The sequence below is a fragment of the Eurosta solidaginis genome, chromosome 4 (assembly GCF_040869045.1).
Source record: "Eurosta solidaginis isolate ZX-2024a chromosome 4, ASM4086904v1, whole genome shotgun sequence".
In the NCBI taxonomy this organism is placed as follows: Eukaryota; Metazoa; Arthropoda; class Insecta; order Diptera; family Tephritidae; genus Eurosta; species Eurosta solidaginis.
Genome location: NC_090322.1, coordinates 148,417,298 through 148,431,829, shown reverse-complemented (window position 1 = coordinate 148,431,829; position 14,532 = coordinate 148,417,298). Strand labels below are relative to the sequence as shown.

General features: G+C 32.8%; 1 protein-coding gene across 11 annotated transcripts in view; it reads right to left on the bottom strand.

Annotated features, from left to right (window-relative positions):
- Positions 1–293: 293 nt before the first annotated feature.
- The window catches only part of Nrg (Neuroglian), a 347,573-nt gene continuing 333,334 nt past the window's right edge, over positions 294–14,532 (bottom strand). For 10 of the 11 annotated variants that reach the window (XR_010952972.1, XR_010952974.1, XR_010952971.1 and 7 more), the window contains 2 exons: positions 14,009–14,184; positions 294–1,695 (listed from right to left, as the gene is read on the bottom strand). Coding sequence is in view for 1 of the 11 variants with exons in the window: in XM_067783354.1 (XP_067639455.1) it covers positions 1,643–1,695 (53 nt within the window). In the remaining 10 variants the exon portion in view is untranslated. The remainder of the gene's footprint in view (positions 1,696–14,008; positions 14,185–14,532) is intronic. The other variant, XM_067783354.1, reaches the window with a different exon arrangement.

The window sequence follows — 14,532 nt, the reverse complement described above, 5'->3', positions numbered from 1 at the left end:
TCAAAGTGTTGCCTTTGTTGGAATTCATTTTATTCACCATGTAAGGTAGATATAATTCTATATACTGTTTTAACCCAATGGTGTTGAATTTATAGGCGCGCTTAAAAGCTTATAAGCATTCGTTTGGATTTAACAGTATTTGTTTTTAATACTTTCACTGTTACCTTGTATCAATGTATAAAGCAATATGAGCCAGACTCGCTAACTACATACATATGAAATCCTTTATCTTGATACGACTTTTTTTGTTGGGTTTTCAAACCAACTTTGGTAACTAACTTCGAGTAACAAAATATTTCCATATATTATTTATTTTTTTTATGTGTCAAACATTTTCGATTTTAATTCATTAATTTTAAAAATCATAAGTATTAATTGTTTGTTTTTCATACGAAAATGGTAGGTACACAAATAGCTTACATATTTTTTTAATAATATTTATATACGGACTCTTATTGTTGTTCTTTAATTTACAATATTACAAAACGATTCGAGTGTTTTTTGTTTAATATTAAAAAATTAATGCTAAAAATTATCCATTAAAACACTATATTTATGCAAAAATACATTAATAAGGAGAAATAAAAAAGTTTAAAAAATACTTAGGCTCACTGCTTAAACTCGGTAGAGAGATCAAAACTATATCCACCGAAAAACTTTTGTTCGCAATTGTTTTGGTGGGTACAACGCAATCATCGAAACTACAACAACCACATAAAAGTTTTCAATTTCTTTTGCAAATAACTCTTGACCGAAAAAAATTTTCAGTTTGCTTCCTCGGAGTCGTGGTCCTGTGTCCAAAGCGCGTCGTTTGAAACCTCTCCCGATATTTTTGAACGAGTTTTAGAAGTTGTGAGCTAAAGTAAAGAATTGCCACAAATACTAGATAACTAAATACTAAACACAAAATTGTTTTAATAAAAAGTAAAAGACAAAAGAAGCTCTAAAACTTGTAAAAATTACAAAAAAAAACGATATAAAACTAAGAACATATACATATAATCATGATAGTACATAAAAGCCAAACATAAAAATAAAATTTTAAAAATTCTTGTTTTTTTTTTTCTTTTCTTTTAAAAGCTCATTTTAGGCTAAATATCCATAATTAGAAATAAACGAAATACAAAAAAAGAACGTAACTGAGTGAGAGAGCGTTTAACCAAGACTGGCTGTGCGCATGCGCAATGCGCTTACTTAACTACATTGCCTGCCTCTGTGTATATTATGTAGGTATGTGGTAGTGGTAAGTGTGTGTGTGTGTGGATGTGTACTGATGAGGTTAAGCCATACAATAATAAAATTATTAGACTATTTCGTTTCTATAATTCAGCTTATTTAGTATATATTCTATGTATTATAATACAAAATTGCTGGTTTTTCATTTGTGTAGAACTTTTTTTGTTTGAATATTTTGTATTTTCGAAGCTGCACCGTTGTGAGATTCTAGAAATTTATGAATTCGTTTATTTTAATTTTATTTTAGCTGAATTTTGTGTTTGGCAGTAATCAAGGCGTGCTTTATTGTATATTGTTGTTGTTGTCAATATTTTCAAGCTTTGTTGTTGCTGTTGCTATTGGTGTTGGTGCGCCTTGAATGGTATTGGAATTTCGGGCGTTTTTTTTTAATAAACTGTAATGGTAATCAAAGTCCTTTGCGTCCATATTGGCCAATAAAGGAACCATCCTCATTTAAACCTAAATTATGTTTGAATTGTATTGGTGTGTGTGTTTGTGTTTTGGTGTTAAAAAAAAAACGAAAATAAAAGAAAAATTTAATAATAGAGTAAATAAGTTAAAAAATTGAGAAAATGAAAATTAGCAAAATTGAAGTAACAACAAGCAAAAATTTTTAAATATAAAAAATTTTAATAAACAACGAAATTTTAATTACAAAAGACAAGGTGAACGTACAGCATGAAAGAGCCCTAGCCATTAACAACAGTAACAGATGTACATACATACATACTTTATGCAACGAAGCAATAACAACATACTCGTATAATGGTGAAATGCATACAATTTTTTTTACCAAAATTTTTTTTTGTCTGAGCGCATTAATGAAAGCAAACAAAAATTTATTAAACTTTAAAGTAGATATGCAATATGAGGCGTCACTTTATGCTTGAACGGTGTGACATACATAAATATTAAACACACAAACTTTCATACAAACAGTCACTCACGGCGGAAATTGGACAGTAAATTTTTATCTTTTTAACTTTGCGAAATTTCTGATAATTATTTTTATAGACCTCGATTCACTGCGATTTATATTTAGACCTTTTGTGCTTGATCTTTGAGCATGTAACTGGTTTTTGGAGGCTTTTAATGTATTTAAGTACCTCTTCAGGCTTTTTATTCTATGTACCTTACCAGAGCGATGCATTCGCAGAGAAGGTGAACCGGTGCTTTATCCTCCAGATCACAAAAGCAACCAATGTGTGTATTGGATAGATTCAACTTACTTAGATGACGTCGTAGACTACAGTGTCTGGCATAGTACCTGTGAGAGCTCGTAAATCTTCTCTGCGGTGCGCCCCACAAATTCAGAAAACAAAAATTCAGAAAGTAATCAGACAGCAAAAAACATTAAATTTTGCGCAAAATTTAAATTTTTTTGCTGTCTGATTACTTCCAGAATTGTAACTTCTGAAATCTGTGGCTTTTGTGAGCTGGAGGATGAAGTGTCGGTTCACATTCTCTGCGAATGCGCCGCTAAGGCAAAGTGGAGACTCCTCCATCTGGAGTAAAATGTCTGAAGAGGTACTTAAAAAGAACGAAAAATTACACTGATGATGGCGCAACGCCGAAACCGGCTTGTCTCCAAACAAATTTAACAATGGATGACGGAAAATCGTTCAAATATACATAAATTATCTCCCCTGTCGGAAAATTAAATACATTAAAAGCCTGGAAATCCAGTAATAGGCTGAGATGCAAAATAGGTCTAAATACAAAATAGGTATATGTACAAAATTTACGCAAAAGTGCCAAAACTAGAATTTACATCCAATAATAAAATGTTAAAAATAAAATATATTTAAACAAAAAAAAAACACATATATAAAAAAAAACATATATATAACATTAAAATAATATTAAAATAAAAGGAAAATTTTGAAATGTTCGGCTTACGAACCAATGAGGACTGGCTGGTAAACAAAACCAACATAATAGTACCCCCAGAGAGCCGTTGGTTATTGTCAATGGGGAAAAAATTCGCACTGCCAGTTTCTAGGAAAACGTTTTCACCCATACACCTGATCGCTGATATTGAACAAGGTATTCAAAGGTTGAAGATGAGAGGCAAAAAGACGCACTGAGATGCACTTTGGCTACAAAAATAAATACCTACAAGAACAAACTCCATAACACTCCGAAAGATAAGCTTATATTGAAGGTTTTTGAGGACACTAAGAACTTCGTGAAACAACATAAAGACAATATAATAATTACAACCGCAGACAAAGGACACAAAACAGTACTAATGTACAAGGTAGACTATAAACAAAAAATGGAACAACTACTAAGCGACAAAAACACATACAAAACAATAATAACTGATCCTACACAACAATTAGTACGGAAAAACAACAACATCATAAATGACATCTACAAGCAGAGAAACATATCTTTAAAATTTAAGAAGCAACTTACTTGCACTGCGGCTACAGCGCCAAGATTGTATGCACTACCCAAGATCCATAAAGAAAAAACTCCACTTAGACCGATTTCATCTTCTGTAGGTGTAGCATGCTACAAACTTTCAAAACAAATTGGACAGACCTTAAAAAACATAATATGTGGTACCCTCAATGTCAAAAATTCCCTCCAACTAAACCACAACCTCCAACAAGTTAACATAGCGGAAGATGAAATTCTAATATCGTTTGATGTAGTTTCCCTCTTCACAAACATTCCGATACTATTAGCCATTCGAACATTAATGAGAAAATGGGAAAAACTAAAAGAACACACTACTTTATCAAATAAACAGTTTCAAACTTGCCTCGAATTCTGCTTGAGGGACAACAATTATTTTACATACGACGGCAAATTCTGCCAACAAGTATACGGAATGCCTATGGGAAACCCCCTATCACCTACAGTAGCAGATATAGTGATAGACAAAATACTTGACGACAGCATCACCGAGCTCAAATCCAGGGACATACATATCAAATACATAAATAAGTATGTAGACGATATATTTGCAATAATTAAGACAAAGGACGTGGAAGAAATTTTAAAAACTTTTAACGCACAACACCCAAAAATCCAATTCAGGGTAAAAAAAGAGAAAGAAAATAAATTGGCCTTCCTAGATATGGAAATAATAAAATCGGATAAAAAGTTGAAAACGAATTGGTATGCAAAAGCTGTAGCATCGTCGCGAATAATTAACTATCATTCTAATCAACCATGGATACAAAAAAGAAACACGGCAATCAACTTTATAAAGAAAGTACGCGACTTAAGTGATCAGGAGTTCATAACTGAAAACAACCGAAAAATTAAAAATATTTTATACAAAAATGCGTACCCTAATAAATTAATAGACACATGGCTGGCAACAACAAAAACAATCAGCACTAACAATGTAACCAACAATGCAATTTTGAATAATGAAAACAATAAGAGACTATATACAGGTGTAACATACATACCAGGACTAACGGACAACAAATCAATGAAAAATTTTATGCGAAACAACAATATAACATTAGCACATTAACCAAACCAAACACTAAATAAAATATTTACACAAACAAAAGACAAAATTAACAAGGAACAACAACACGATGTAGTCTACGAAATAAAATGCAACGGAAAGGAAGGAGAAGTGTGCGAAAAAGTTTATATTGGTACAACGAAGAGATTATTGGGCATCCGAATTAGTGAGCACAAATCAGATGCGAAAAATATGAAAACGACTACTGCTATTGCTGAACACCTAACCAGCAAATGCCATACAGCGGACTTCGATAATGTTAAGATTTTAGATATAGAGAGGAGAGAGAGGACGCGACTTATGCGGCAGTTACCCACCGACGTGTGCCGTACGTACGGATGTTTGTCGTACGAAACACGTTTGACCGAACTCTCAAGCCCGTAGGAATCAATGTGTGCGTCTGTGTACATGTGCATAACATATTTGTGTGTGTTTTGTTTACAGCAAAGCACTGTTGCCATTCACCAGTTTGCATGCATGTTTATGCAAACATCAACTATTGGAATTACAATTTTTCATGGTGCAAATGGCAGAAACAAATACTGAATAACAATTTCTAGTTCATTTATTTGTAACCTCCAATTTTATATAATAATTTTAGGATATTTCAACAAAATTTTAAACAATCATTAGGCCTTTTTGTATAATAACTGCAATTGGTCCAAACATAGCACACAAAATGTTTAATAGGCAACTCTGTCTTGTGAGAGAGCGATCAGCTGACCCGTTCTTACGGAAAAAATCAAAATTGCTTTGATTTCTACGTTCCGCGCTACGTACATACGGGCGTTGCACGTCGGTGAATTTTCGTTTACATTGCACACTCATAAGATAGGTCGTGTCAACTGACACGTTTTTGGTACGTACGTTCGTGAGTAACTGCCGCATAAAGCGCCAAATACACGACACGAACATTTCCGCGAACATTCCCCGATCTTGTTCGCAGCTTTGGTCATACACCATACGAACTTTTGGCCGAACATTAGTTCTCTTTCAGACAGCGATGAATACGGACAACAATTGTGCTGCAGCAATATTGCTCGCTGTGGCAATTAAGCGTAAAAAGAAGAGAGAAGATCGCAAAAAAAGAATTTGGTGCAAAGAATGGTTTAAAAAACGAGCAGTTCTTGGACAAAGTGAGCTTATTAAAGAACTGGAATTCACGTCAAAAAATGATTTTAAAAATTACGTTCGTATGAGCAAGGCAACATTTGACCAACTTTTACAAACAATTTTGCCACTCATAACGCAAACTACTTATTTTTTTTATAACTGTATCCTTTGTGGCATCAGGATGTACTTCTTTTAATTTTTCGATTAAAGTCGCATAATCATTATTCTTTTTAATTCTATTACAATAATATTTGCTTTTTACTTGCCACAATGATGTCAAAGATTTATACATTTCAATAAATTCACTCAGAAATTTTTTATTGTCCATTTTACTTTTCCGCGCACGTCTGTTTCGTTCAGAAATACTACGATTATGAGCTATTTCGCCATACACGCACGAACAGTTCGCGCAAATGTTCGCCAAAAATTAAAATATTTTGATTTTTGGCGAACATTTGCGCGAACTGGCAAACACCACCATACACGACAGAAAAGGTTGCAGAAACATGACATAACGGGAATGTTCGCGGAATTGTTCGTGTCGTGCATTTGGCGCTTAACACTCGAAGGGTTACGCATACAACAAAAAATAGAGAAGACGGTAAACTTCAAAGAAGACGTAAATAATATAAACGGCGCATACACAACTGCCATCAAATGCAATGGACGCAGTCGAAAATTTTAATTGTGCTAGTTTGTATATGTATGTATGTTGTTGAATGAACGTTTTTGTTAATAAATGTTACATGTAAAGAGGAAACATTTTATGTTAAACGTAAACGTTTTATGTTAAATGTTACGTCTAAAGACTAAATTGCAGTTCAAATGTTATTGTATTATGTTAAATTTAAGTGAACTGTTGGAAAATATGTTATTGCTTGATGTTAGTTATTAATAACTTTTTAATGTTTGTTTTTTCGTTTTATGTTTTATTAGAATAAACCAGACTCCCTGATGAAGATGTTATAAAAAACATCGAAACGCGTAGGAGAATAAGAAAAAACAAAAGTTTTTGTCTTTTTATTTATCGGCCGAAAAGCTCCTTTTGGAAAAATTAATTAAAATAAATCTTTTGGGCGAATAAGAAACAAATTATTCATGCGGAATATTTATATAATTAAAATTTTCGGATGAATAGGGACAGCTAAAATAAAACTCAGAAAAAATGAAAAAGTTAAAAAAAAAAAATTAAAAAAATTTTTTAATTAAAACTAGTTATTTTTAATAGAATTATTTTATCGTAAAAAATTTTAACAATTAATACAAAAATGAAAAAATTTTGAAAAAAATCAAGCAATTAGCCTTACTTCGAAAAAAAAAAATTAATTAATTTTTCTGAATTTTCTGTTTATAAGTTCTTTGCACAGAGTTTATGCAAAAGTGCAAAACACAAACTTATTTTAGGATCGCGGGTTTGCAAATCAGTAGGCCGATATAACAACAAAAATTGTTAAACTTTATTTTCAATAATAAAATTTCAAAATTCTTATAATTAAAATTTTTTGGAAAAATTCGTTTTCGTTAAAAAAAATGGAAAAAACTTTGTAAACTAAAATAAGTTATACAAAAAAATATGTGATTTTTTTCATTTTATGGACATTCTAAAAATTGCCAACAAACAAATAAAATACTCGGTTTTTGAAAGTTAATAATATTTTTTCTAGAACAAATCAGTATAGAAAAAATACTGAAATGTGAAAATCAAAAATAAATTAAGTTTGCGAAAATTGAGTTAGAGGAAAATAATACAAAATTTTTAAATTATAAAAAATTATCGAAAGCTATATATTTAGCCGAAAAGTTGCGAAATACCTCTGCCTATCCCATTTTGACTGTGAGAGACTGTAAAATAATGGATACAAATTTATTTTTAAATGTGATATGTTGCTACAAAGCGTTATTTCATTTTTTCATGGCTTTTAGGCGCCATGCACGGTGGAATCACCAGGTGAAGTAAATAAACAAAGACAGACGATGTACGCTATCTGAAACGGTAGGGATGTATTTTCGACGGTGGAAGAGGGTAAAATTTTTACCCGCTTTGAAAAAATAGGAGCAGAGAATTAATACCTTGCTACAAAGATACTGTTTTTTCAGCATATCAGTGTCATCTAACGCCAGTACAAAAAGGGATATAGAGGAACAGTGCGAGTGTGGCCTCGAATAAAATGAAAGTAAAATTCAATAATGCGTCTAATGCAAACTTACCCCAACTTCAACTGAAGTTGACCTTTCATCAAAAAACCGGACATAAAAGGGAGAGGTGTCATCCATTATTTAGTTGAACTATAGTAACTTCTGCCATGAAAAGATCTAAGTGAAAACTCATCTGCCTTGCAGATGCCGTGCGGAGTCGGCATAAAACATGTAGGTCCCGTCCGGCCAATTTGTAGGGAAAATCAAGAGGAACACGACGCAAATTGGAAGAGAAGCTAGGCCTTAGATCTCTTCGGAGGTTATCGCGCCTTACATTTATTTTATGTTAATATTCTAAATTACAATCCATAACTGTAACATTCCTCTTATCTTAGTGGTCTAATTTGTAGGGCAAAACAACAACAGTGAGTTACAATTTTTATTTTTTGTAACTATACGGGTATTTAAAAATCCATTGTTTTAGCGAAGTTTTTACATATATAAGGTGTAATACGACAGTTTTGGTGTTCTTGATGCAGGAATGACAAAAACATTTCTCGAAAGTATTCAGTAGCGCCGCACAGGTCTAAGTCCTTGCTGGATATGACGTGAATACAAATAGTTTGTTTTTACAAGGACCTGTTTCAATTTATATATAATGGAAACATCAACAATTTGAACGTAATAGTTAAAACGACCTTACTTATGAAAGCCAACACGAAAGATACTCAAATGATGAATATCTGTAATTAAATCCAGTAAAGGTCCATCGATATTCACCTACTAGTTTATGTGAAAAAAGTACTACTACCTTTTTTACTCCTGAAAAATGCAAAAAAACACTTTTTCGGGCACAACATTGGTGACAAATTTTCAGATAGCCGAATGACAGAAGAAAGAAGAATTTAGAGCGAGACAATTGACGGCTTACTTTACCTGGTTATTACCATGGGGCGCCATGAATAAGCTTTCCTTTTCATTCATTTATTTTGAGTAAATATTATTTATTATTTTTTTAAGCAGCAAAAGTGTGTACTCGCAACTTTTCTGCTGTTTAAGAAACAGCGTCGAATTTTGTGATCAGATTTCTTCATTATTATTTTGTCTTTGTTATTATTTGCATATGATGATGAAAATGAGCTGCTAAAGAAACGTTTGTTCATATTGTACCTATTAGGGTTGAGTGTTTCGTTCGGATTTTAAAACTTTTTTCGATTGCGTGAATACATTCAGATATAAAATAAATGTATCGCTGACAGGGGGAAATTTTCTACGATCTACGTCATATTATCAGAAAACCACACTTTTATTTATTTTTTTAAGTCTATGAATTTTAATCCTTACAGACTATGATACAATGAAAATTTAAAATTCAGCCCTTTGTATAGAAAAATCAAGAGAACCGGAATTACTTATTGAGTTAAGCTCCCGAATAGCACGCGTAATGGGAGCATTACCAGCGTTATTCGTTCTGAAATAATCGTAATAAAATGGAAAGGAATTTGTGAGAGATCTTTGGGAAACATTAAATCGAATCCTTTCCAGCAAATAAGGGCAATCAATGTAGCCATTAATAACATTATACATGAATGACAAGCACAGTATAGATCTACGATTTTCCAAAGACTTGAGGCTTAAAAGTAAAAGACGTGCAGAGTAGGAAGGAATCGGCTCCGAAAAGTTTAACGGCCGAAGGGCAAATTTAAGGAAAATTTTTTGAATTCTCTCAATTCTACAAATGGCCGTTTGGTTGCTTGGTCTCCAAACGAAGACAGCATATTCGATATGAGATCTAACGTATGACGTGTAGAGCAGCTTAAAGGTATAGGGGTCTGAGAATTTTGAAGCATTGAGCCGTACAAATCCGAGCATAGAATATGCTTCCAACTATAACCCAATCAAAACAGCATGAGATACGTGAATCAAAGCGCACCCTGCTAGACAGAGCTGACGGAAACTCCAACACATTAACAGAATTTTTGACATCACTAATACACTCGCATACATTTTTCCTTGTATTCCTATGGAAAACCATGGTGTGTATGTGTATGCACACACGTATACAAAATGTTAACATAAGGTTTGTCATGTCGCTTCTAACAACCTGATAGAAACTTTGCTTTACGCTGTGATGTAAATTCCATCAGCCATATCTGTGATTGATGCCTCAAATGACTGATGGCTGTCTAGCAGGGCAGTTTTATTTTGATAAAGTGAGATTACGTTCCACGAGCGGTTTGGCAATAGCGTAAGTAGAAAAGTACCGACGTGCGCAAAGCAAATCTTGAATCTATAATCTTATCGATTTATCGCTAAAAAATCAGTAGTAAAATTTACTTAAATTTATTAATTTAATTTTGCTTGCAAATAACCTTTAAAATTTTGCTTTTGTTCAAATTGATCAACGAACAATTTTAACTGTTACATTAAGCTCGCCATGATCTCCAATGCCGCCTCACCGGGAAAGTCGGAATATTTTTATTTTTAATATAACGTCATACGTAAAATGTAAAATCTATATTGTTACGAATTTTGGGAAATTCTGATTATTTTGCAGCTTCTATTAACGTTCGATTCTCCGAACTGTCGAGTAAATATTGTGACGAACATTAGCATCACTAAGCTGATCTATATATATAAAAATCAAATTCTGTGTGTGTGTGTGTGTGCGTTCGCTATGGAAACGTATTTCCGACACTTCAATCATCACCAAATTTTGGTTATAGGTTCCTTCGACCAACGGTAAAACCTTCCCGGCTAAAAATAATTTCGATATATAAAAGGGGCGTGGCACCTTCCAAACAAATGGAATATATCATACTGCATATCTCTGGATGTAGTAATGGTAGGATAATGAAAATTGGTAAGGAGCTATATGACGTTGTCCTAAAACCTCCAGTAAAATGTGGATTGGGGAAAAAGAGCCGTGGCACCTTCCCTACAAATGGGATTTTTCAGAACTATGGCTGCCGTACACACTTAAGTTATTTTAATACCTAAAGTTTGACTGCATTGTTGAGTTTGGCTGTTATGCCTTTTGGACGTTTAGTAATCTGCCGCCGTTAAAAAAAAAATTTTTAGCCTCAGTCTGTCTACATCTCCTATAAAATCAAATTCTGTGTGTGTGTGTTCCCTATGAAAGCGTGTTTCCCATACTTCAATCATCACCAAATTTTGGCTGTAGGTTTCTTCGATCAAGACGAAAGTTTTTCATATTTCAGAATTAAGAATTTTAAATTTAAATGTGTTCTTTTTTTTGGCTATGCGAACAAACTTTCTTAGCTCCCAAAAATTATCATGTTAACAAAATCAATGATCGCATTCAAAACCAATTTCCTGGTGAAGTGACGAAATATAAATCTATCGACACAGTTACAGATGAAGATAAAATTGTGAATTATCTAATTGAATTTCTAAACTCTTTAGAACCACCTGGAATGCCTGCGCATGTATCAGCTTTGAAAATTGGCTCACCATTCATGCTTCCTCGGAATTTAAACCCACCAAAATTGTGCAATGGAAACAGACTTTGCGTTTAGAAATTAATGCCGAATGTAATCGACGCAACAATCATCAGCGGTAAAAGCAAATGTGAAGATGTGCTCATACCACGGATCCCAATAATTCCTACAGATTTGCCATTAAATTTTAAGAGTTTCCTGTACGCCAGGCTTAAATTTAGAGAGTCCGTGCTTTTCCCATGGCCAGATATATTGCTTGCTCTAGAGTTAGAACGCCAAAAAATTTGTTTTATCTTTGCAACAAACGAAAAAAACCAAAAATATTGTGTACCCACATGCATTAGAATAAGATACAATAAGTAATAAAATGTTTTTACAGAAAATGTCCCCAAATGTGCGTACAAAAATCAATTCAATTTATAGGATAATAAATTAAATTATCAACAAACAAAACAGAAAAAATAACGCAACATTCATTCGATCTCGGGCGTTACAACGTACGCCGGGTAAAGCTAGTACTGAATAAATAATAACGCAACAATAAAAAAACATCAAGCAGCCACTCGTATATACATGAACACATCAACCATCATTTACACATATAAAAGTCAACGAAGAGATAACTCACACACAGATGTAGTCATCAGCCGAAGTTGTTACTCACGCATGCACACGCATATATGTAGCTCAATTACAAGCCAACCTAATAAAACCGCACTGAGTTTTTTTAGCGCACGTAAACAACCGGCGTTTTTTGCCCTAACCCAAATAAACATGCGTTGTGACAATGTAAAGCATGTGTGCAAACGTCAAACTGAAATGTCACGCAGAACAAAAATTGGAAATCGAGTTAGGTTTTCACGCAACAAATTCAATTTGGGTTGCTCTCATACAAGTTGTATGGACATGAGACATTTTTGACAGAAAATGACTTGCGTGCGTTTTTATTAGGTTGGCATGTTACCAAGCAGGAGATACAGCAGTTCTAGATAGCGAAACGTCTAGACTTTAGTAGAAATATGCGAGTGAAGCAACGGAGAGTATAAAAGCGCGCAAGCTGAGTAATCAGTAATCAGTTTGATTTAAACACGCTATCAGTTGCGAAGTAAGTATAATTGTGAAGTATAATTTTACTATTCCCAAAGTAATCTAAATAAAGACCAGTTTGCAATACTGAATATTGGAGTGATTTATTCAGCAGTTTAGCAATTCGAACGTTAGCAGAAGGTCTGAAATAAGCGGAATTTCCCTAAATTCTTTACAATATGTAACTCCATAATTCAGTGTAGCAATATTTCCTTTATTAAGACTACATTGGGAATAGTACTTCACAATACTCGCGTAAGGCGTTTTAAAATCAAACTAATTAGTTATTCCGCTGCTTGCACTGCTTTTATAACCTCTGTTGTCTCGTTCGTATATTTCTCCCAAGGTCCAGAGTCTAGACTTTTCACGAACATGTCTTCTGGAACAGTTGTATCTCATACTTGGTTATTTAGCTATATGCGTGTGTATGTGTGAGTAACAACTAATCTCTTGCTTGCTTTCCTACATGTAAATAAGTGTGGCTGCTCGCTTTTTCTTGTTGTTGTGATTATTTACTAACATCATAGTGATGCTCATATATTCGCCGCAAAATTATTGATTTTACCATATATGTAATACTCCTATATTGCTACAAAAAGCTAAGAACATTCCCAAACATCAGAGTGCCGATATATTGCTGTTTAAACGTTTTTGTTTTTGTATTCAATAATCGAATGTACCTAAATTTAAATTTTTTCTTGTCACACTTATGCTGCTACAATCACAAAAATTTGATAGGCTGTCTTGTTTTGATTTCGAATTCAAAACACATTGCGAGCATTTTCTATTAGCAATATAGGAGTATTACATATATCGATTTTACGAACTTTTCCATAAATATAAGTTAGTCCAAAAAAATTTATGTTTTTTTCGTCAAGAAAAAACCATATTCCACTGGTCATACGAACTAAATAGTTTAACAGATTTTTGCAAATAGTTACTGTTCCTGGCGGCGACCATATACAGCGCCAAATTACGATGTGAAAAAACTGGTAAGACGAGGGATTTGTCATTGACAGAAAAAATTTAATTCTGGCTTTAACAAATAAACGTTAAAAAGTAAAAATTTTTATTTTGTTTCAGGTGTATAAAACGCGCTCAATAACTTTTTCAAAATCAAAAACGTTTAAACCTATAGTTAAATTATTTTTAAATTACATTTTTCTTAAAGCTTATGATGGATGCCCATGAGCACAATGGAGTATTTTGCTTTTTCATTTCAATCGCAATATTTATTAGTTTGGCAAAATTTTTAACTCATAATAAAATGTTAGCAATAAAAAACAAAAACAAAACAACAACAAAAAAGTTAAAAAATGTTTTAATACGTGTGAGATTAACATCGAAAAGCTGAAATTTCTTTCCAACAAAAAAAAAAAAAAAAACAAATTTAAAATAAAATTTTGGGGTGAGTTCCTTTTAATAAAATATTAAACATGCATTAATTAATTTTAAAATCGCAAAAAAAAACTTTTTTTACCTTAACATGTTTCTTTTATTTTTTTTACAAAACGAATTAATTTATTATATTTGAATTATATTTTTTCGGCTAGTTTCTTGACTAATGTTTTAGAATATGTGCTGCGGCTCTGGCAGCGTCATCTCGTCGTTCGGGCAATATGGAGAAATTATTTGCGACGCCTCTTTGTGCAACAGCTGATGTGCTCATTTTCAAAATCACACGCAACGTTTTTTTTTTTGTTATACAAGTTGAAGAAAACATAAAAGATATATAACACATAGATATAGTAGAAAAAAAATTTAAGAACAGAAAAAAACATTAAATAATACAGATGTATGTATGTATGTAGCTACAAAAGAAAAAAATATTTATGTGTATAAACAAAGCACGGACTAACAGTGAGAAAACACGACTTTTTATGCACAATTTTACGCACACGGGTACATAAATAATGTACATCATTAAAAATATATACATACATACACATATACATAGATATGTATGACATAGGGTGGGCCGATTTGTATGGACGAAAGTTAACC